The following is a 25,021-nucleotide window of genomic DNA, read 5'->3' on the forward strand; positions in this document are numbered from 1 at the left end:
AAGGCCTGCAGTGTAAACATCCACTCTAACATGATACTGATCTTTGACTCGTCTCTTATCAGGCACACCAGGAAACGTTACCACTACACTGTGGACAAACAGAGTACTTCCAGAGTTGCTTCTTAAAGTCGAATGCACGGATCTTGTTAAAATGCTCTTTTATTCGTAAAGATTTAAAACGTGTATTTTGTTTCATTTAAAGTACTTTCATTCAGAGGAGTTGTTCCCCAACTTTTAGGCCCTCCAAACTAAGAGGACAAGACACAGGGGACCCCCGCCTTCCCTTGAAGTGATTAAAGCAAATAAAGAAAGCGAATCTGCAATACTTTTTTTTTAATTAATTCATTAAGTCCATTAGCTTGTTTCGAAGGCATCTCCCGACCCCATTCTTGTATGGATCATGCCCCCCTGCAGGGTCCTGATCCCCACTTTGGGAACCTCTGGAGTAGGGAACAGATTTGTGCTTTTGTTTCACAAAATTATAAAAATGGACAACGATGCGTCCCCTGGCTTTTACACTTCTTGTAGTTGAACTTCTCTGAACGTAGTGCCAGCAGATTCGAGGTGGTAGATGAGGGGATCTAAAATATTTGTGATACATTTAAAACTATCCAAAAAATAAATAAATAAAGACTTTCAAGACCTTTTCACTGTCCATGCACCTTGGAAGTTGTAGAACTGGTGCCAGAAAACCAGTTTGCTCCAAACAAGAAACATATTCACATTACATTCAGGGACTGGCTGGATGTGTTTTCATCTTCATTTTCTGGCTAAACAAACGTATTCTTCATTTGTATAATTAGAAACGTAGAATGTAGAAACGCTCTAGAAGAGGTTATTCTAATATGAGTAGATATGCTGCTAATATGCGTAATTATCCTGCCGTGTGAACCAGGCTTTATCCATTATTTTAGCAGAGAATGAGGCCTCTCTTAGCAGTCTGACTCTGAATCTCGACCCTCTGATTTCTGGCCCAAACAGAAGAAAATAAACAAGCTACCAGCTGAGCTTGTTGGACACTCTCATATAACACAGTCTGCACACGAACAATCACAAAGCTTTATAGTTTATAAAAAAAAAAAATCCAACCTCAGCAATGCAAAGAGAACATGGTCGGGAAAGAATAAGTTTTCGCATCAAAACAAAAAAAAAAGCTGATTGCATGAGCACATGTAAATTCTCCTTTCAAACACCTGATCAGCAAGATGTCAGACACTGTAGTGATGTGCATGCATACCAGCTGGCCCGGCGGCCTCAGACATTAGAAATAGGCTTACGTACTGTATGATGGTCACAGTGGATATGGGAGTCCAGCACAGGTAGCCTTCACGCGTCATCACTGCATGCCGCTTCCGTTTCCTGCACCAGACTGTGTAGGTGAAGTGACGGTGTTCCTTTGCATATAAAGTCCAACTTTTCATTGAAAGTTCATCAAGGAAACGGCGTTTAATCATGTTTGCTGCAGTGTCGTTCTCATAAACAGTAGCTGAAGTTACATCATCCTCCGAGGAGAACGCTATCTGTCTAATTTGGTTGAGATGAAGTGATTTGCGTGACAGGGAACCGGCAAGACTTTGGATGCATTCAAGTGGTGTTGAACAAATAGGAAAAACGAGACTCCAACTTGTAAAATTCGCCCAGTTGGAAATGGGCCCCCTTGAAATCTCATTGGCCACCCCGAGTGCCATCCCAACATCCAAATATTGTCTAATTATTATTATTTCCCATTGGACATCAATAATTATTATTTTATACTTTGGTGCATTAATGTGGGACACATTGGGGGGAAACAAAAGATTTCTGAGTCAGAAAAGAATTTGGTGCCCGACATGCTGACTTGGCTTTAAAATAGTCATCACATGGGTAAATGTAATGGGTTAATGTTAACATACTTATAGTACTTTTTAGAAGTATTGCACATCAACTTTTTGTTCAAACAGAACATATTTAAATTCATTAAAAGTATATTTTCTGAGTTTGTAAGTTGTTGTTCTGACTTGACTGAGCGGGTGTTCGTGAGCATTTTACAACTCGGAAACTCATTCTTCCGATACTTCCGACAACACCTGAATGCAGCAACAGCAGATCGTCTTGTTGATTTCAGCAGCCTAATGGAAGCACTTTAAGTTGTAACTGAACACTTTGCTCTTTTTGTGCACACTGTCTTACTTTAAAAGGACTTAATTGCCAAGAAATATATATATTTTTTAGTAAGGAAGTTTGCATGCAATTTTTTAAATACTTGAAATTGTGACTTTGCACATACATTCTTGTTTATGAGTCTCAAAAGAATCAAACAAAGTCTTCTTTGTTTGATTCTTATGTTGCCGAATTGTGTTACTTATAAGTGTATTCATTACAGTGCATCATAAGTGGGGATATCAAGGGTTAAAAAAGTGTGTGTGTGTGTGTGTGTGTGTGTGTGTGTGTGCTCATAAAGGTCATGACACCCCTGCAGAAGTCAGAGCCTCAGATAGGCTTACAGTTAAAAGCTTTATCACTCCACAGGAAAAACTCTGGCTCCAGATTCTTGCTCCAACATTTCAGCATAATAAGAGTCGCCCAAAAGGCCAATAAACATGAAAAATATGGAGTGTATGTTAACATTTAAAGCGGTATGAATGTGAAGATGTGCCTTTAGGTGTCAGTGTGAGTACGATAAGTTAAAGCTCCTCTGAGGAACTTCTGGGTCGTGTTGATTCTGGCGACCCAGAATGAAAGCAGGAAGCTTTTTCTCTATGATCTTGTTCTGTGTTATGTAAGTAGTATTTACCCCCAAAAAATCTCATTCCACTTTTTTTTTTTTTAAATATCTAATGTGCAACTAAGGGTGACACTTCAGCACAGACACATTTAAAAATGGCTGTTTTGGCAGCTGAGCCGGCTGTTGACATCGACCCTGTGATTTCAGGTATTTCAGATTACTAAGAAGTACTCAGTGTTCTTTCTCATGCTCTCATTAGCTGAACGTGTAATCTATATCACCAGCTTCAGGAGCTATCAGCCTCATCATCATCATCATCTCAGAAAAGCATGGCATCATTAATTAAAGTAGACTTAGAAGTGAGATTTGAAGGTATGGTTTGTTTGTCTGTGTGGGGGGGGGGGTGTTGTTGTGTGTTTTTTAAATGTGTATGTTTGTGTGTGTTTGTGGGGGGGGGGGGGGGGGGGGGTTGTTGTGTGTGTTTTAAGTGTGTATGTTTGTGTGTGTTGGCATGTTTAGTGTGCAGGAAGAAGTCAGCTGGTCCAGGGGAAAGAGGAGAGCGGAGCGGATGGTCGGCCTGTTGCTCACCGTTTCTCTTGTAGCCAGGAACTCATCAGTCTGTCATCAGCTCCATGAGTAGCCATGGACACTGACACACACACACACACACACACACACACACACACACACACACACACATACACATACACATACACATACACATACACATACACATACACACACACACACACACACACACACACACACACACACACACACACACACACACACACACACACACACACACACACACACACACACACACACAGCTGGGCAGCTCGAGATGGCAGGGGATGGTGTACGTGACAGACTGCTTGTGTCAGAAGTGGCTCTACTTCTGTTCTGTCCTGACCTCACGCTGGACAGACCGAAACAAAAGGTGGGTTAGGAGGGGGGGGGGGGGGGGGGGGGGGGGGGGGGGGGGGTGTATGAGGGGCAGCCATGAGAAATAAAAACAATGCACATTGTCACACAGTTTCACACTGACAGCAAAGCATAGCACATTTTGTGGGAGGACCTCCAGGCAACTATTTGAGGGTTTTCTGAATAATTTGACCCACTTGTTTTTTGTATTTCTTATTCTAACTAACTGTCTAATTAAATCTGTCACTTTGGAGGGGACAAAGGCCTTCAGTAGGATACTTAACATTGAAATAATTGGATGCGAGACACAAAACCAGATGAACTGATGTTGATGTTGAACATGGTTAAAAAATAGTTGAATTTAAAAAAGGATCATAATGCTGGAATAAAGCATAAATCCGTCAGTATTTCACAGAGTTATGGGTATTTTTGTGTAAGATGATCACTCACCTTCCGTCTACTACCAAAGAGCACAGAGCGTCAGATGGCTATGGTAGATATGGTGCCTACGTGTAGCTATGCTGGCGAATCCCCGAGCGTCATCTAGTGTTTATATATCTATATACATGTATGGTTAGGTTAACTGGTGACCCTAAGTTGCCCGTAGGTGTGAGTGTGGCTGCTTGTCTCTACCTGTCAGCCCTGTGATTGACCGCACTGTACCCCGCCTCTCACCCAATGACAGCTGGGATTGGCTCCAGGCCTCCGCGACCCCGAACTCAGAAACGCAGAGTGAATTAATCTGATTTATCCCCATGTCATTTGCTAAAATATGAAATCAGTACATCTTCTTCTGCTTGTGTTAAGAATCTCTTGAATTAAGTTTTCTTATCCAGTACGAGAAAAATGTCAGAAGAAGTTTGTGAGCTCATCATCACCACTTCACTCATCATAAATTAAAAAAAATCACATGAAGCTCTGAACGTTTCACTCCTGCAAATGAAGACACAGCGAACCGGTTAAAGTAAAATATTTTATTTAGAAATGATTATTCATTTTGAAAATACGTTTAAGAAATCCAGTGATATATGTAAATAATCAATAATCAGGTTAAAGTGCAAAAATACATTTCTGATATAATGTATCTGTACAAAAATAACATTGGAATGTGATATTGAAAATGTGTCTATGTTAACATGGCTTTGATCATTCTCAGCTTTTGTATTAAAAACATTGCATAAGAGTCGTGTCCCTTTTTTTTAAAAAAGTCTTTGGATTAGAAGTTAAGCGTTCACCAAGCAGCCACTCAGATTTTTTTGAAAGTTTTTGTTCTTCAGGTCCATTTCACATTCCTCACGTCCACTGGGTCCTGTGCCAAATCCGGCTTTCATAACTACGCATACTCTTCTCCGCTAAGGCCGATTTCTGTTATTTCTTTACGAGGCTGGCTGCTGAATCATTTCATCCTTGAAAAGTATTCCCATCGCTGCGGACGGCTCTGAGATGAAAAGTCTTTGGTTTTCTTTCACTGTTGTTGTCTTTGGTCATGGTTTTTTTTTTTCCAGTGTCCCTGTCCCCTCCCTCCTCCCTGCAGGAGTGAATCACTTGATCTTGGCTGGCTTCAGTTCCTTGACCTGCATGTGTAATGTTTTGTGGACAGCCAGAGTCCTGGACTGACAGAAGCCCTTCCCACACTCCTGACATTTGAAGGGTTTTTCTTTGGAGTGGATGTACCTACGGGCGGAAACACAAGCGAGCAGCTGGTTAGTATTCAGGAGGAATCAGAACGGTATCATTAGTCTGAGTGGATAATGCATGTTGAGCTTTGTGACCCTTCCAACATGTAATCAGAATAAACAACACAGCACATTTTTAAAAAACAAACCACATGAGTTATGTCCACTTTAATGCCAATGTTTGGTTTATTCAATGAACAAACACTACAGTATAAAGCCCAGAGATCTTGGGAGCACAAACCTGGCTGTATTTGAGAATTTAATGAAAGATGGTTGATTCATCAGAATCCTTCACAGTCAATGAACCAAATCAAAGAATGTCCACCACTCTTTACTGAGTTGTTTTATTGAACATATATATCGTCTTACTGTGGTAATGTATCCTCATACTGCTCTATGTGCTTTTCTCTTATTGAATTGTATTCTCTGTTTACCTAAAGGTCCGACTGGGGACACAAGTTGGATATTAGAAATAGCTGTCCGCTTCATGCTTTGCATTGAAACAGTGTTAAACTGCATGACCAGGGAGAGGCACAGGTTGTTGATCTAAGTGTCCGACAACATTAAAGAAAAGCATCGCTACAGAAACAGCCTTTTTGTTTAAGAGCAAGATGTCTGTTTTAAACCACAAAGAGTTCTTTCCATTGCTCTTCTTTAACCAACACAACTCCATTGACAGAAACAGTCATTTTTACCTTGCAGAATTAACGACTTCCTGTATGTGGTACCAATATGGTTTTGGATCTGAAACCAGTTCTTGGACGCATCTGACTACAATCTAATCTCAGGGAGTAACGGCTACAGAGGCTGTCGTTGATTTCTGATTTAAGCCCAAGGCATTTTCATTGTTCATTGTTCATTGATGACAGTCACCATGTTGGAGATAATGCAACAACTAATTTAACAAGAAAAAAAGGCTAGAAACAGGCATAAAGGGTGGAGCTGCGGGGCAAAATATTTTGACTTTACAGGATACAATACGCCCAAAAAGATTGGGGTTTTTTTGTAATTCTGAATTGGCTTCACTTCCACGTGTTGCCGCTTCGCTTAAGTCCACCACTGAGCAGTAACATTTCGACAGTATAAGCAGTTTCCATGATGATAAATATTCATAAAAAAAAAAAAAAACACAAATGAGAAGTTTAAAAAACCAACTCTTTAGTAGCCCAGTCACACCCTGAGGTTCACTGACTATTCCATGCAGGTCATAGCATCTCTGGATAAAGGAATCTTCCAAAGTAAACACTTTTCCTGTCATTTAAATCCAACGCATAAAATTAGTGTTATTGGTCGAAATTATACCATGTACCACACCCTCGCTTTAGGCTCTCCTCACATGAATCCAGGTTCATTAACCTGTTTCTGCACGTCGGGTTACTGCAGATACTGATACCGCAAAGACCAGGATTTACTTATCCAGAATTAATCAATCAAAGGTCTTTGACAAGCTCAGTGTGAAATGCAATGTGTTGGTATTCATTCGTGGGAGGAACTGAAGCAGCGTTTTCAGACGTCCATCCGTGTGTTTGATGTAAAACAGTCCACACAGTGCTGCAGATGATCACTCACACTGTACTCAAGTAAACAGGAACTTTTTTTTTTACCGAGTCTTTGTCCTACATATTATGTGAGTAACTGCCTGAATGAATCCTGTTTGGACATAAGTTTGGACTGAGGACTGGAGCTGGTGCTGTTCATGCTAGGTCTTCCGTCTCACATGCTTGAAAGGATTATCAGAAACGATAACCTCGCAGTAACGCGTATCATAGCCAAAGTATCAATTTAAGTCCCTGAGTTTGTCATCAAGTGCAAAAATGATTAGCATAACCAATGGGGTTTTTTTTTTAACAAGTTTGTGGCTCACCCTAATATTTGAAATTCAGAAGTGGATGAAAATATATAATATAAAGTGATAAAAAAAAAAAATCAGCTTCCCTCCAATACACATGGTCGTCCACATGTTTTTATCTTAAACCACCTAGCTGACTACAATCTTTCATCTAGGTAAAATGTTACATTTCAGATTATTAGATACGAGTCATGCGAGATCAAACCGTAACCTGCGGTATTAATAAATGAAGCCATACGGAAGAGCACAAAACTGCAGTTCCTCTTGTGTCCACTTGAGGTCTGCCATAAAAACCAAAGAATCTCCTCATTCTTTTATCGGTAAAACTGAACAGTGGTGTTTTCTTTTTTTTAATTAGCCATCGTTTTGATTACATTACGGCTTTAGGAGCTACTCTCCTCAGCTCCAGCTCTCTTTTCATGTTGCAATGTTTACAGAAATGTAGTTTGAGGCCTCTGGTGAACACCATCAATGGGTTTCAAACGTCTCACAGACTGAAAACTCTGAAAAACGTGCTTCTTAACATACGACAGATCAGCTGAGAGGAGTTTGTGCTGAACAGAAAGAAAGGAACAAAAAGTCTTCGCTTCGATCATTTCTGGTGTTGGTAGCAGGCCTAGTGTATAGACCTCTGAGCAATCATCCCACTGGAGAAGAAGCATGACCAACTCCTTGTATTTGCATATATTTACATGGAGTATTAAAAGGTTAACTAAGTCCAGACCTTGCCTGTTACCCCATCTGCTGAGGTGCCTTTGCAACTTCATGAAGTCGCCCTTCACTCAGACAGAATATAAACACATCCATTCTCTCTATTCCTCTGTATGACAGGTCTGGTTCTCACCTGTGGTCCCGGAGGTGGTCCTGTCGTCTGAAGGCCTTGTGGCAGATATCACAGGTGTACGGCCTCTCGTCCGTGTGCGTCCTCTCGTGGATCAGCAGGTTGTAGGATTTGGTAAAATGGCGTCCGCAGAACTTGCAGACAAACTCTTTCTTTGTCTTGGAAGGCAGGCGCCCTCGGCTGGACTTGCGCTCTGGAGAAGAGAGTTTGGTCACGTCCAGGAGGCATCCCAGGGCGGCGGAGCTCGGGTGGAGAGACGAAGCCTGAGCTGCAGCGGCGGCGGCAGCGCCAGTTATGCTCAGATCTTCTGCCTTCAGGTGATCCTCCTGGGTGGCTGCTGTGGCCAGGTTGGCAAAGTCAAAACGGGGCTTGTTCTTGGAGCTCTGCAGCAGCCCTGCTGAGTCTTGCCTGGGCTGCAGGAGGTGGGGGAACAGGGGGATGGAGCCCATGGAAGAGAACTGAGAAGGCAGCTTGGAGATGGTGCAGCGGGGGAGGCCGAGCGGAGGGTAGCCGAGGGTCCACTGGTGGAGGTGGATGGCATGCAGGGCACTAAAGCTGTAAATGCTGTGTAAGTTATCTGCTGGCAGCTGGAGACCCGTGGAGCTCTGCAGGAGGGAGTAATTGGCCAGCTGTAGGGATGGGTGGAGGGGGACCGGTGCTGGCAGGGTCTTACTGCCCATGGCTGCTCTGCGATATCCAACAGGCGACCTAGTGGAAACAGAGAACACGAGCAGATGAAAATATGCAGATTTTAAACTCAGATAACATCAGCGGTGACTGCACATTCTACGTTTAGAAATAGTCTTCCCTCCCTGTGAATCAGAGTTCAATGAAGAATCTTACAGGATGCTTCAACTCATTGCTTTTGCTCAGGGGGTGCAACATGATGGTCTGTCACATTCCTCCTGCAAACACTTTGTTTTTGGATTAGACAGAAATGATCCAAATGGTTCAGCTTTAGATGTTTTGTCGACTTCTTCTTACTAGTAAGGCTATGCTTTATGCTAAGCTAATCATGCCGTGACTCCAGCGCTGTAGTTCACACACAGGTGTAATTTATATCTTCAATCTTTGAAAGATTTTTTCCTGTGATTGTAGAACAATCAAGCCAATAAAACGAGTAGCTAACAAGGGATGCTATCCTCCTTGTTCGACTCACACTTAGTCGTACTTCAAAATGGCTCAAATTGTGCACAAGTTCGACCTCCTATAGAAGAGCGACCATACTTGTTTCACTCTGGTCACATTAGTAAATGCATTGCACCTACATGTCTGTTACCAATATCAAAAGAAAAAGAAAAAAAAAACTTTCTTTTTGTTGAAAGTTCAAATCAAACAGTCAAAAGATGCACAAATGTTCTCCTAAAAAAGACTCTGGTACAAGATGTAATCTTGAAAAGGGGGTTGGGGGTGTATTTCATACTGAATTAATGATTTAAAAAAAAAAAAGACTAACTGTCACCTGAGTGGAAAAACCTGAAGCCGGGGCAGCCTTTGTTTGAAATGCATATTACTAATGTACCCAGTTCACACCCCCAACACCGCAGAGCATTAGTGCCTTATCAAAACAACACAGACACACTTCTATCAGGAGCCACTACACATCCTGTCATGCATAGTGATACAGTTGTTTTGGGGAGGGGGAGGGGGGGGGGGGGGGGGGGGGGGGGGGTCATTATCAGATAATGAAGTCTGTGCATGTGAAAGAGAGAGAGCTGTAAAACTCTGGTTTGATCCTGCAGAGTTTTTTTTAGTCGGAGGTTTTTCACTCTGTTGATAATAAGGGTTTTAATTACAGCAGAGACAAGGATCAAGTGGACTAAGACACTGAGACAGCGTGTGTGTACGTGTGCTAAATGTGTCAGCGAAAGTGAACACAAAACAATTGGCAGCATTAACACACACACACACACACACACACACACACACTGATGTGTCTGAGAGAAACAAGCTGTGTGTGTGTGTATGTGTGTGTATATGTGTGTGTGGGTGTTTCCTGTTCCCAGAAACACGCCCGAGGCTGTTGAGGGCAGAGAAAGAGAATGACAGTATTGAGCCGCAGAAATACCTGTGAGCTGTTAAATCAGGTTTGATAAGCAGGAATAACAATAGACAATAATGTATCTTTGTCTGAGGCAGACGATGATGGACAGGAGCCGCCGCCGCTCCAAGTCACAGGCCACGCCCCTCACCTGCTCAGCTCGCACAATAGATCTGTTTAATGCTCACGGCTGCTGCACAACGTCATCTCTCTTAGCTGCTGAATGAAGAGATCAGAGCTCCGAATATAAACATGTTCTACTCTTTAATTCAATCAGACAGTCGATGATGTTACGAAGCGTCCGTTTATGAGGGTAGTCAAATAAAACTGGAATTATTTAAATGCATGTGAACATGTTCGTCCAGTTCAAATCATGCTATGTTGAATTTGTCAAAGTCGGACTGACACACCTCGATAATTGAGGGGGGGGACAGTTTACAGTTGCATGTAAATTACACCTCAGATGGCCTTGAGTAGGCCGAGGCATTTACACATGCAGGTTCCACTCGCTGCGCTTTGACCTGCAAGTCTGACAGCACAAATGTGTCAGAGAGAAGAAAAAAAAAAAACAGGAAGAAAACAAGACGAAGAGATTCACGTGCAACTTTAAAACGTTAAAGTTTTTGATGTTTTCAACATTTCCCGCTTGCTATTCTTTGTCGATTGTCTGGTATGTGACTTAAAAGGTCAACCAGAAGAAGGGCCAGTAGTTATTAGCCTAAAGGGAGTGTATCGAACATATTTCTGTCAGTGAAAAGAATCTCACCCAGTGCTTGCATACCGGGACAAGGACAGTTGTCCAAAAAAAATGATGTAATGGAGTTTAAAAAAAATTATTTGTGGCATAAGTTCTAAACCTGACTAATGATTTGGGTACGTGCCATATGGGGTCACAACATGCACCCCACCCCTCCTCTTTTTTAAAACGTATTTTGGGGGTGTAAATGACTAAGAGGAGGAGAAAGACTCGGATGGATTCGGGGCCCTGGTTTTGCTCAGTCAGTGGAACGAGCCCCTGCCTGATTATCTGCAGGCTCCTCTCATATGTTTGCACAGAAGAAAAGCCAAAAACTAAATCTAACACTTGTTATGAATTGGTGCTATACTTAAAATAATTGATTGGTTGGGGAGTGGTTTCAGTAAAAGTTTAGATTGTTGTTGTAAATGTCTGACAGTGAAATAAAAAATAAACAGGAGCTTAAAGTCGAAGAATAAGACACCTCTCACCAGAATCAGGTGCTCCAAAGCTTCTTAAGCAACCAGACTCCATAAACAAAAACATCCGTTTAACGTCGCAGCAGTCAAAGATTGGTGTTTGAGAAATCTGATGGAGCACTTAGAAACTGTTTTACATGTTGATCATTCACAATATGTACAAAGAAACTGTCAGGCTATTGATTTCATATTTTACTGTACCTTATTTTATCTACACAGCACCATGGGGAGGGGGGAAATGTAATTTTGATTTCACTGTATGTCTGACATATTTTGGAATTGACAATAAAGTAAACGAGCAGACTCAGCGACTTCAGGATGTCCGTTTGAACTCCTCAGTAACTTTGAACTTTAAGAGAAAGACACTCCTCACACTAAACCTCTCATCCAAAACAAAACATGCTGCAGGGCACGATTCAGTGTGACAGAACTGAACTCGTCAACAGTGTCTGAAAACACTGACACTGATAATCCAATGGGATCATTTGATATAAAGGGTCCATTCTGTGTTTCTAACCTTTGATTCTGTTGGGTTTGGATTATTTTGGTACATTTCTGCATGTGTTTTGGTATAAACTAGTCACAGGCTCTCATCTCTGGTTACTGCTGTAGTCCCTTTTTCAGATGGAGATTAGGAGCGGGATTTTCTGGCACAACTTCACCGAGTAACAACGAGGTGCACGAAGAGTGAAGAGGTCAAAAATGAAATGCGTCGGTCTAATTTGTTAATAAAGTTGAGCTTCAGATTACAAATGTTGCTGGAGCATTTTGACCTCTTCAGATGGAGATCATGTTTACAGTCAAAGTTATGTGATCACGGTGGTGTAGTGGTTAGTGCATGCAGTGCACATGCAGTAGCCCAGGTGTCCCCTCTCTCTCTCTCTCTCTCTCTCTCTCTCTCTCTCCTGAATCTGTCCTGTCTGTAAAAAAGGCTTAACCTTTAAAAGAGATGTGATAAGTCTTGAAAGGAGCGTTGGCTGTTGTGCTCAAACCAGACACCATAAAGTATGACATGCATTTTCACAAATACATTGACAGTTCTTTCACTCACTTTGAAATTCATTCAAAGGTTTTCAACAGAACTGAACTTTACTTTGAAACTGCACGTCCAGTCAGTGCAGCTCAGTGCGACAGATACATGTTAACATCTCTTTAACTGATCGAAGTTTTTTTCAATCCTAAAAAGCGGCTTTGAGGGTTACGACAAGCTAAAGAGCCTTGAACTGAGCACATGTCAAGACGAGCGTTTTTTACAGATCACATAATTCCTAAACTAATTCTGCTGGATTCAACATTTAAATAATAAGTAGAAGAGGCCGATTATTCATCTTAAATTCCTTCATGATTTTACGTTTTTATCAGTGTGCAATAATCCTGAACTGAGTTATCATTTTAAACAGCAGAACATTTAAATGAACCACACCTTGTTTTGTTTGTTTGTTTTTTAACCTTTAAAGGACAACTGATGATTTGAACATATTAATGACAAGTTTTCTATAACATGAACTTCATATTGAAATAAACAACTTTTCAGCTGACTGCAGAAACAGCACAATGGTGACCACAGATCCCATTTCATAATCAGTAAAGTTACACTTAGAGAAAGAGGCCGTCAAATAAGAAAGGAAATGTGGAATGCAGAGTGAGTCAGTGGAAAAACATGAGCGGGCGTTACGAGGTTCTACAAGGACATGTTCTGTGTTTGCACTCCTTATGCTGGGGGGAAACCTGGTATCTCCCAAACGGATCAGATTTATTTCAAGATGAAGAAAAATGAGTGGGATTATAAAGGAACATGTGAGAATCAGACACTGAATAACTTTTCTGATTTAATCAGCACCTGCACAGGCGTCTGTGCTGCTTAAATAAACAGTTATTTATTAGAATAAACTGCCTTCCAGCCAGAGTTTTTCTTTTGATCCCTTTAGGGTATTAATCTTTGCAAAAGTTATCCTTAAAACAAAGGGGCTGAATTATTCTACAAAAGCCGAGGGAGCAGAGTTGCATGTTTGCAGCAGTGTGGAGGCAATAGAGATTTAAATAAATGGCTTAAATAAAAACTTTAGAAATGGCCGGCCGCTCGTCCAGTGAACTCCGGTGAAGTGTTTGTAATGAGGAGCAGCGGAGCTCGAACAGCCCCCCGCAGCCTGTTCCTCTCTGATCATGACGCAGAAGTAATTGACTTTTACTTAGGAGGTCATTAGAGGAGATAAGTGCAGCGCTGCTGAGCCTCTGCTCACCTTTAACCCTTTGATGTCTGCATACCAGGGGCCTCCACAGCCGAGCAACCGTGTGGCCCCGTGTTTGGGTCGGGGCTGTGAGATTCAGCGCCTCAGACGACCTCGACGTGGTGACTGCGATGCTGCTGCTGCTGCTTCTCACCTCTGTGTAAACGTGATCAGGCTGGGTGCAGTACACACTCCAGAGACTGATATCATGAATGGATATCAAATGTCTCTGTTCTACAAAGCTGGGTAAATAATCTGTCTAAACTCAGGCTGAAAAAACATCCAGGAAAGAGTTGGTGTCCACAGGTTTCTGTTGGATTTACGAGGGCGAGTGTGTGTGAGGTTTTTTTTTTTTTTTTTTAAGCAACCAACCAGCTCAAGTAAGTAAAACTTACAGAGAGTAATTTGCGTGTTAATTGCTCTAATACGTTACACTATTTTTTTAATTATGCCAATAGAACAAATATGTAAGGACCATCACTTTAACTGAAACCGTTGTCAGGATACACAACTAGTAAAACTGAAACTCAAGTAATAAAACTCAAATCCTAATTGGTCCATGTGTTAGTGGTTATAACTTAAACTACTGTTTCACTGTTTCAAGCGGCCGTGTGGAGTCTTTTTGACTCGTGACCTCCCTAAAATCACACTTGATCGTTTTGTGATTCTTTCCCTCGCTCAGAGTTCGTCACGATTCCTCACGGTCGGAGACAAACCTGAATATTCAGAGCGGTTCAAAGAAAGAGAGAATTAGGGACCGAAGAAGAAGAAAAAAATCGTGGGCAGCAGTAACTTTGGGTGACCCCTCAGAATTATCTACAGACCACCTGCTGGGTCCTTTAACCCCCCCCGCTGTGAAGGCATGGTTTAAACTTTGAGTGAGAATCTTATCCTTCAAAGTGGTAGATAAGACCGTCAGATAGACCAGTCAAAGTCATAAAAGTCATTAGGCAGGGAGCAGCACATTAGGGACAAATATTCAGTGAAATGTATGAAGGAAAACAAACGGCCGCAGAATCTCTCTGCCTCATCTTTAAGCACGTCGTTTTTCGTGCAGATGTCCAGGAGTGTGGTTTCACACAAGCCTGAAAAGTCACCGTCTTTGCAGCTGTAAGATCTGCTGCAGCAGGTCATTCAAGACCCCGAGCATGTGGCCGAGGTCCTCGCTTTACACTTGTGATCTTTAACACAGCCTCGGTCAAAAAATGCATGCGTCTTAATTTGCACTGTAATATTCCTCACATGGATTCATGTGAGATGATGCAAGGCACAGTCCTGTATACAGTAAGCTGCAGGTAGCATGCATGCATAGAGAGAGACTGCATTACAACATAACAAGTCATTTGTGTCACTTGCAGAAGTCTTAAAAGTTAAAGCTACAACATCTCTGCACAGCGCACTGAGCATAGGTCGATCTGTTTCCAATAAATCTCCACTTGTTTTTCTTTTTAGCACAATGTTTATTTTCCTGCTCCAGATCCGAGGCCTGCTTAGTCTTTCATGTTGCAAGATGCAGATGCTCATAACTAAGATTTTTTTTCTTTAGCTTACAATCAGGTTGGAAAGTTGCTGCTTCTATAAAACTTCATCTAAAAAACCCAAATGCAATTAAAAAAATAAAAAAATAAATAACACGTGATAACAAATACTCACAGCACTTACAGTCAACATAGAAACATGTGTCACTACTTTTTTTTCAGACAATTTGATGAACTAAGGATATCTCAAAAACACGAACTTGACTTGCAAAATATTCTACTGAATTTCTTTAAACTTTTACTGCACGTCTTTTAGTTTATTTTCTGCCTTTGCAGCACTTCATTTTTCTAGTTGAATCGTAGTTAATTGAAGGCAACAAAAAAAAGTGATCACAATTTTAATCACACCGCTGCAGAGCATCATGCAGGTGCTAAAAGTTACATCAGAATTGTACTAACGCGTCACATTCCTTCACAATAAAAGTCCAAGCCGTGTCGTGATATTTGCGTATATTTTGGCTAAATATAATACGTGCAGGATTTCTGCCTAAAGAGTCAGTGTAAACTCTTTATATTTCTCCGTTTATATTTATCATCTAAAAAGGCACGAGACGCAATAATCCAGTTTTGCAGACTTTGCAGGGCGTGTAATTTACCCCGGGCATGCCAGACTCTCCAGGTTCAACCTTTCTTTTTCTGCACCCCATCCTCACTGGTCGAGGTGCTGCTGACCCGTCAGGCCTTCCTCCCAGCCTTGGCGCTCTTATTACGATGCAGGATGTAAAGGCCTAGACTTTATTAGATCCGGAGCTTCAGCATCATTAATTAAACGCGTAGACAGTGTCAGAGCTGTCACGAGAGGAGGTGATCCTGCTCTTCTTCACACGTCTGTGATGATGTTTATTCAGTCTGCACGCGCTCATTGTGCAGCCGCTTTCTGCATAAATCTTTATGTAACATTTTGGTTAAAGGGATTCATCAAAGAGGGCTGCAGAGCGTTTAGCAGAATTAAATCTCGATTTCACTTTGTAACTTTTTATTTCAAATTGAATTAATTGCTACATAATAATTATCAACCTAGTTTACATATGGAGAGTTGTTTGACTCATTTTTAAAACGTTATCTCCTACATACCTGCAAATCTGTGAGGAAACGCTTTTTGGAATTCATGACACCTATTGTTTTTTTTTTGTTTTTTTTTACTTCATTATCTCAACATAAATCGTCTCATTCACTCCCGTCATACAAAATAACTTAATCTAAATTTTGTTATTGCTAATTATCAATAACGATGTTGTTTAAATGAGAATACCGAAGCACCTGTTGCACAATGTTACCGCAACAACTCCAGCACAGTTTGTTTTTAAAGTGCTAAAATAATCAGATACACATAAACTGAATAAAGTGGTAATGTTTTATGTTTTAGAGTTCATCAAATCCAGATACTCTCTAATAAAGTTTGGGTTCTTTCTCCGCTCAGATGCGCTGACCCATGTAGTTACATTTTCTCTTCCGAACATAAAGAAACACATTTTGGACTCACCAATAGGAAACGCTGTTTTTTGTAATGCTCCTTGTCCAGTCGGGGTCCTGACGGTGGTTCAGGGTGTCGGAGCCCCGCAGAGCAGTCTTGTTCCTCGCGCTGGATGAGTTAATGAGACTGCCGGAGCGGCAGCATGTTCCTCCTCCGCGGTGAGAGCGCACAAACAGGAGGCAGGGACCAAGAAGGCACGGCGGTGTGGAAGAGATGTATGTGCTCGTTGTGGTTGACGGTTGTGATGGTTTTGATGGGGGGGTGATGGTGGTGGTGGCGGTGGTGATGTTATAGCGGTGGTGTTGGGACGCCTCTCTCTCTCTCTGCTCCACTATTGTGCGCTCTCCGCTGCCCGCTGCCTCTTTATTGCAGCGCAGAGTCCGACTCCTACCGGCGCGTCACTCACAGCCAGCCCACAGACACACAACACACACAGCAGGACGCAGAACATCAATGTCATACATGATCCTGTAGTGTCGGACAGGAAACAGGCGCGTGAGCTGGTGTTTTATGCGTGCAAACTTGACTCTGTGCATGAAGCTCCGGAAAATTAAACACAAACGTTTGACAGTAATGTGTTGTTCATACAAAGACTGAGAGGCTGTAGTAGGAAGAGCTGTGACAACACTTTTATGACGAAAAAAAACTTTTCAAAGGGGTCACTCTGGCTCGGATTGATGATTTGTACAAGGGTCCCTTCCTTTGACTGGGTCACAATCTTTAACTGAATGCACTTTTGTAAACACACCACATGGACGACCATCTGAGTATTTGCTAATTAGGTGACACAGTGGAGTCTTGGTTCTGTGCACAAGATCATTACATTAAGTAATAGCACCACATTGTGCAAAACTGATGTCAACTTTTAACCATTTTAAAATAGACATGAACAAACCACTGGTTAGAAAGTAGTGCATACAGCACTGATAACAGGGCTCATTGTTTACCATACTGTACATCTGAACACAATAGAAAGTTCTTGATACCAGATGATGTCTTCATGGTCAGACAGAAGTTTGCAAAAATCAGATTCTGAGGAGCACATTTGTGTGGGAGATTTAAACCATCCAGCAAAGATGCAGACACACGTAGAGCTGAAAAAGGATGACATGGTTTTGATTGTAAGCCGAGCCGTTTTACAGATCAATGCAGGAATGTAAAGCAGAAAATTGTAAAGCAACCTGTGGGTCAACCAATCACTCTATGAGTCAGGTCAGATTTGATCAGATCTGGTGTTACAGTAAAGCTGTCTGGATACCTAGAAAAGAAAGAAGACCTCCTAAAAATCTTCGATAAACCTGGGTCCTACATTTAAAAAAAAAAATGTTCTTTTGGTGGTTCAGTCCGATCTTGCAGCCTCCCTGTCTTCCACTTATTCTACGACATCTGACCACACATTGGTCAGTTTATAATGTTGATTATTTCAGAGTCTGTGAGAGGAGAGTTTGTGACTCTGCAGCGCTGCTCATTAAAACCTGTCTGCTGGTTCTGCATGAGAGCTGCATACTTCCTGCTGTGGACGTTAGTTTATATACTGCTGGATGATTAAATGTGGCTGTTTGGGAACATGCTTGAACTGATAGTAGCAGCTTTTTGGCTCTGTGCTGTAATTACATGTGTGAATAATGAACCCTGAAGGCCTCACAAATCAGTGCAGAGAGACCGCTGGCCCGTCAGCACAGACGCAGGGACTCTTTGAGGGTGATACTCCTCAACTATTGTGTAAGAAAACGACTCCTTGATCCACTTGTAGATTATATTCTCCTGAAACTCTACTTTCTTTCATTATGTTTGTACATGAAATATTAAATTAAGAAGCTTTAACCCCTCAACCGACTAAATATTGTTAGTGATGCAATTAATTTCAATGAGAAGAAAGAAATGGACAATTAAAAGTTTTGGAAGTGACCAAAATATGAGGGAGGAAAGCGTGTAAATTTTTTTTAAAAAAGTCACAAAAACTTTAAAACCTTTTTTTGTGTTTTCATTATTTAAAATGACCCGTAGATGAAAGTCTGTTCAATGTTCAAACAATGACGAATGTGCTATAAAAAAAAAGTGACTCAATGTGGTTCTCTCACTTTTCAAAAATTTTACTTCAAAAAAACAAAACAAGCAAAACTAAGGAGAACCGACTTTGACAATCATCATTTTAGGATCATTTCAGGAACATCAGATCGTTGTGTCTCTGTCTGTGGGTGAAATCTGCAGCGAAGCGTCACGGCCACAGGTGGAGCAGGACGACACCCTGAGGTGCTCTGAGCAGCAGCATGTGTTCAGTGAACAACATCTGCCCTCTGCTGGACGACTTCGAACTAGAGAGGTTTTTGACTGACTCAAACAGCACTGCTGACCTTCGATCGCCTTTCCCTTCTCGTGATAGAAATAAATCTGACACACATGATCGATTCATAATCAGTCATTCATAGCTCTGAAGAAGAGAAGAGAGAAGAGAAGAAGAAGCAGCTCGATGAGATTTATGACAGATTAATCTGACAGAATTTGAAATGATAAATTGAAATAGATTTAAAAATGATTCAAAAGAAAATAAAGCTGAAGAATTGTACTCGTTTAGTTTATTTGACTGGTTTATGGTCTTCAGCTTGTATATTTCAAAGCTCTTTTAAACTGGAGGTCACTCCTTTACATTCACACACTGATGGTAGAGGCTGTTATGTACAGTGTCCATCAGTGTTCATTAATCCACTCACACAGGAGCTGGGGATCGAACCCTTAACCTTCTGATTCAGTGACAACTGACTCTACTCCAACTGACCCTACCACTGAGCCACAGCTGCCCAAACATTTAATCATTTTGTCCACGCAGTGTTTCCTCTGATTCAAACATCAGAATATATCAGAATATATACCTCAATACTGCTGCAGTGTCACTTCAGCTCCACCGACTTCACACAGAAAGTGGACGGGGAAAAACTCTTGTTAGAGATTCAGAGTTTTTTTTAAAGTTTTGTGCAAGTGTGAAAGCACCAATCCAGCAGTGCTCTTCGTGAAGTAAAGGTGAAAGTTACACTCCGTAATGTTTTTCACCGAAGCTAAAGTTTGAAACGTCTGTTAGAGCAGCTGAGAAGTCCACACGATCCCTCATGTGTTTTCTTTATGCTGTTATAGTCGGTTTGTTCTTTTCTCTGTTTCACTGATTACTGTTAATCCTTCACTCTACAGAAGGTATCAGAAACCCCAAAGTCAAAGAAATCACCTCACCGACCTCTTCAACAACAAGTGTGAGCAACCTCAGCTTACATCTGCAGAACTGAAGCTGAGCAGCCGTAGCTCAGTCTGCAGGGACTTCAGGTTGGGAACCTGAAGGTTGCGAGTTCCAGTCCTAGTTCAGACCAAATCTGGTAGAGGTGCCCTGGAGCAAAACCACACCAGCTCAGGAGCGCCCTCTGTGGGCAGCCCGTCACTCAGACGTGTGTGCCCGTGTGTGTGTGTGTTTTGCATGAACAGCAAAGTGTAAACAAAATTGATTTTCCCCTTGTGATAGTCAGAATAGTTTTGTACATTTACACATACGAGGAATTTGTGTTGGTGCAAAAACAGGTTAACATGGGAAATAAGGCTAAAATAGCAAGTACTTAAATAAAAGAAAATAGAATATACTTATATAGACAATATAATTTAATTTAAAATATAATTTAAAAAATTCAAACATAAAGAATATTAATGTATTAAAAGTGCATGAAAGAACATAATTGTATTTATAGAGTATATCTTCTTTATTAAATGTGTTATGCAAAGGTGTAATGAGACGCGCTGCAGATGTCTTGAACATCGTATAACAGTGTGGAGTTCAGGAGTACAATAAAACCAGTCCATCAGTTCATGTTATCGCAGAAGCCCGACTATAACCCCCCCCCCCCCCCCCCCCCCCCCCCCCCCCACACACACACACACACACACACACACACACCCTCTATAAGAGCAATAAAACCCAGCAGCCGGCCATCATTTACATTGTGTGAGGCAGCAAAGATACACACGATAAATAACATCTCTGCTCTGAGTGCCCATTGTCACACACACACACACACACACACACCTACACACCTACACACACACACACACACACACACAGCAGCAGCAGCCCTCCTCTGAAACAATGTTTACCATTCACTTACACACACTGTACACACTGTTTACATCATTTCACATGTAATCCAAACACTCAGCAGTCGATAGGAAGCGGCTGCCAGCACGTCCACATTCATCAAACCCGCAGCACCAAACTGTTTTCGTTTCTTCAGCCCTTTTCACACACGTGCTCCTCAGCATAGTCAGGATCATCCCAGTGTCCTCAAACTACGTCCATGCGTTTTACACTTTGACTCAACTTCACGTGTGTCTCAGTCCGTGTGAGCTGCGTTCAATCAGCGCCACGGTTTCGCTCCAGTCGACGCAGCACGCCCAGCCCTACTGGGGCTGTTTTTGGAGGGTGAGCGTAGACATGAGGAGCTGAACACACGGGGTCAAGGGATCGCTGGAGAACAACACCATCACGTGGGAATAAACAGAAAAAACGTGCAAACATGTTGCTTTGTCTCTCTGTGGTTGATTTGTCGTTTGATGCCTGTTTTGACGTAATGTCAATACAGAGACGGAATCAAGAGTCCGTAAATTGAGTTTTATTTTGAAATTCACCAGATGTTTGGTGCGTTCCTGTGTCTATCTTCCTGTCTGGAACTATCTCCTTTTTTTGGGGGGGTGGGGGGGGGGGGGATGGGGCAGATTGGCGTGGCCCTTGAGACATCAAAGCACGTGCTGTGGAGTAGGGTGGGAACAGCAGAGTGCATAGTGTAAGTGGAAATCAGCAGTTAGTCTCCCGCAAGGGAATCATGGAGTGCTGCGAGGAAATGAAGCGAGTATAAATGAATAAATGTGTTGAAGAGACACGAGACACGCGTTCCCTCTGTGTGTAATGACGGCTTCAGCTGATCACAGTACGGCTTTCAAGTAAGATTAAACAGCTCCGTTTTTTCCAGATTGCAATTTTTTGCCAATGGCTCCGTCTCTGTCGTTGTGTAAATTGACAACATGCAGTCCCTCTGAAAGCGGGGACTTCTTCTTTGCACATGTGGATGATGCTTTCATCCAATAGCAATGCTATTGAACAACTATAATAATGGCTGATCTGCTTGCTTGCTTTGTATTTTGGTGTCACGAGGAGTAGCACCTCCTTGTTGTCAGAAAAAAAGAAACCTTCAGATGTCAGCTGTACACCCACAGGTGGCCATTTTTGCACGTTTACAGCTCACCGCTCTGTAGAAGGAAGAGAACACGCACATGTGCCGGTTGCTTCATTACAAAGTCACATTGACATCTCCAGACATGTACTGTGTAATGTCACAATATCGGGATCTGTGTGCAAGACGGTTGTTTTCAAATGTCTTTCGTCTGAATCCTGAAGAATATTTTGAAAACATACTCTGTTTCCAGTGGAACATTCTTGTGTATGCGTGGACTAACGTGGACTAACGTGGACTAAGATGCGGATCTGGAACTACTGCTGCTTCGAGAGATTGATGAGGACTGTTTAAGAAAATTGAGATTCACAGAGAGCTTTGGGATGAGAACGACGACGCACTCGGCAGACTTTCTACATTACTGGGCAAACTAAATGTCACGTTGACTTCCAGCTTGCAATCTTTTAAATTTGTGCTCATCAACAAACTCGCAGGAGACGAGGTTTAATGTTAAAAGAAGATACGAGCCAGATTTAGAGCTCAAGTGTCAGTTCTTATAATGCCTGTAAAACTTAAAACAGGATTCAATCATTTTACATCCAGTGATCAAGTACATCACCATCCTTCTCCGCTTGACACTGATGATGGATCTTGTCTGGGAAGCTGTCCTCTGATTGGTCCTGGCTGATGAAAGCCCCTGCCATCCGTGCATTCCTCTTCACCCCACCGCGTCTGTAAAACGCTGTCGCGGGGTAAAACCGAAACTGTATCCCCGTAACTGAAACATATTGGAGAGTAAAGTGAAAACTCCTGCAATTTGTTGCGCTGGAGAGTTGCATCACTTCTTGGATCGCAGCGACTTGTCACTCTGGAAACAGCATGATTAGATTAGAGAGCAGCACAGCCAACACTTCAAACTGAGAGATCCTCAGGGAAGTCCCCCCCCCCCCCCCCAGCAGCAAATTCAAATGAGGTTTCATCACGTCTTTACACTTAATTGCTGCTAGCAAGGAAATGAGGTAAACGTCATGACATTATAATATTATGTTTCTGTATCAAAGTGGAAGTCATTATTAAGTTACAACATGATATACCAATCAAAACTTTACAAGGCTCCATGAGACAACAGGGTCCCTGTAACGAGGGGAAATCCACAAAGAAATAAAGCAGCATCTCTGTGACACAGCGTCACATGCTGGATACATAACAGGCTGATGAATTCCATCGAGCTGCACAGGGTGACTTTGGATCCTGCTCATTCCGGTTTTCACTTTAAATATGGATTGCTTTACATTTAATCAATTTGTACCAAGATTTGCTTCGCACATGTTTCACATTTATGACACACATGGCCTCAAAGAAAGACAGAAAAAAAACACACAACTTTTGAAAGTTAAGATCTGACTAAGCAGACTTTATTTAAATCTAGTCTTACTACAGGGAAGACTACAAATAAAAACTACTACTTCCTGTCAAACTACAAAAGCAAACAATGCTGTCAGCTACAAGAGAGGCTATTTCTACTTAGTGACCTGTAATGCTGTGGGGTAAGGGTCAGATATGGGAGAGGATACAGCCCTCTAAAGACACATCTTTTTATTATTTCCACAATGATGATTTACAGTCTCGTCAATGTGACAGGTAAAACACTGCAGGATGAGATTTCTTAAAGTACAATACACATATAGCACCAAGCGGTAACCGCCAGTGTTGAGAAATGCAGAAGTTTAAAAATACTGCAGTTCATCGAATGTCCACTTGAGGCTGGCTGCAGAGGCATCAAAAGTCACATACACTCTCCATTCAAAAGTGTCTGTTCTTTTTTTAGTAGAAATAAACATTAGAATGAAAGAAGTCTGATTTCTTTTGATTTTATGAATCATACGAGTTATGCATAGCTAGCTGTGTAGCTGACATGATTGACAGGTGGGTGCGATGTAGCGGTGTGTCAGGAGGCTTAAGACCCGCCTCAGCTCTCAGCCTGTCGTTAGGTTGACTCAAAGTCAGGCCGAAGCAGCGTTTTCTTCACGTTTGCTGCTGCTGCTGCTGCTGAGCCTCTGGAGCCCCCTGCAGGAACAGACGGATGACGGGTCATTCAGGCTTTAATATTTACAGTGGATGAGTAGCACATACAGGACAAGGTTAGTGAAATGATAAGATTCATGCTTTGGGCACAGAGGGGCGGCAAAATCGTCACCAACCAAAATGTCTTTGTATTAGTATTTTTTTATTCTGAAAAATGTCGGACTCTTTTCGGTCATACTAACTGTGCTCTGAGCAGCTGTAGAAATCCTGGAAAAACAAATCATGGGCCTCCAACACCTCGGGGCCGGGGTTTCGGTAGCTCGCCAAAGGGTCCATAGACTGTCAAAAAACATCAGAGGACAGCAAATGTAGCTTGAAAGCCTCTTCCCAGTTCAATCCAATTAAACCCCGCACACTGCAATTCATAGAATTAGAAAAAGGCCTGAATTCCCACAGTGTAAACCCGGACTCAAAGGGGGGACTCGGTGGTCCTCCTCTGATTGAAAACCTGTTTGGATTGAGTTTCTTCCTTTTAAAAATACAGAGCGTTAAAAACATGATTCTCATCTAATATTAAACACTGTAAGAACAGACAGGCCTGTCAGCCATGTGTCACGTTAGGTTAGCTTAAAGGCAGGTACGAGCAATTTCATATTCTTTGTATCTTTGTAAATGCATCTATTCTTAAACATCTGGTTAACAACTTCATAACATTAAATGAGCTTTTAGCAGCCTTCTTCTTCAGATGGACAATTCATTAAAAACTTACACAGCTTCTCTCCTGCTTCCCAAACAATCTGATGGATGGATGTTCTTGATCGATGTCGGAGAAAATGAAGCATCACACAGACTGACATAAATGTGTTTCATGTCCGTGGGTTAACACTTAATATGGAGTCATGACTCTGAGAAAGAAAACAATTTTTCTCGCAGATTTTTCTTTCCCTCTGAGCCTCTCATTTGACCCCCCCCCCCCCCCCCCCCCCGAGGAAGCTGCTGGCTTTCTCTTTTGGCGTTTTCCGTGGAACGTCAAGCTCTATTACTGACTTTCTCTTGATCGAACTTATGGTCAGAATGTCGAAGTAAAGGACGAGTGAAATGATCGAGGAGCTCGGTGAATGTTTCTATCCTCATCTCATCCTGTAACACGAGTCCTTTATATTAAACCTTTTTTCTGGAGTGTCATAAAACTCTCTGCTGTTGCAGTGACTCAGTTTAGCCACGGGCGTCAATTAAGATTCATCCCATCTAATCTTATTTGTTGTTTGGGGCCCTTGTTAGTTTGAGCTGAGCTCAAACAGCAGG

The 25,021-nt window shown here is 41.9% G+C and overlaps 1 protein-coding gene and 1 long non-coding RNA gene across 7 annotated transcripts in view; both read right to left on the bottom strand.

The window, feature by feature from the left end:
- Positions 1–4,589: 4,589 nt before the first annotated feature.
- Positions 4,590–25,021, bottom strand: part of osr1 (odd-skipped related transcription factor 1) — a 35,107-nt gene continuing 14,675 nt past the window's right edge. Inside the window, exons 2-4 of one of the 6 annotated variants that reach the window (XM_079370495.1) lie at positions 22,311–22,469; positions 7,998–8,702; positions 4,590–5,302 (exon numbers count right to left, since the gene is read on the bottom strand). In XM_079370495.1, coding sequence (XP_079226621.1) covers positions 5,170–5,302; positions 7,998–8,674 — 810 coding nt within the window. In that variant the 5' untranslated portion in view covers positions 8,675–8,702; positions 22,311–22,469 and the 3' untranslated portion in view covers positions 4,590–5,169. Of the gene's footprint in view, positions 5,303–7,997; positions 8,703–16,499; positions 20,233–22,305; positions 22,549–25,021 lie in introns of those variants that run through there. The other 5 variants (XM_079370492.1, XM_079370497.1, XM_079370493.1 and 2 more) reach the window with 5 other exon arrangements.
- On the bottom strand, positions 23,114–24,601 carry LOC306840885. Its single transcript, XR_013781392.1, has 3 exons — positions 24,486–24,601; positions 23,959–24,055; positions 23,114–23,758 (listed from the first exon to the last, which is right to left on the bottom strand). It is a non-coding gene; the product is annotated as an uncharacterized lncRNA (long non-coding RNA).

This window comes from Symphodus melops (genome assembly GCF_947650265.1).
Source record: "Symphodus melops genome assembly, chromosome: 19".
In the NCBI taxonomy this organism is placed as follows: domain Eukaryota; kingdom Metazoa; phylum Chordata; class Actinopteri; order Labriformes; family Labridae; genus Symphodus; species Symphodus melops.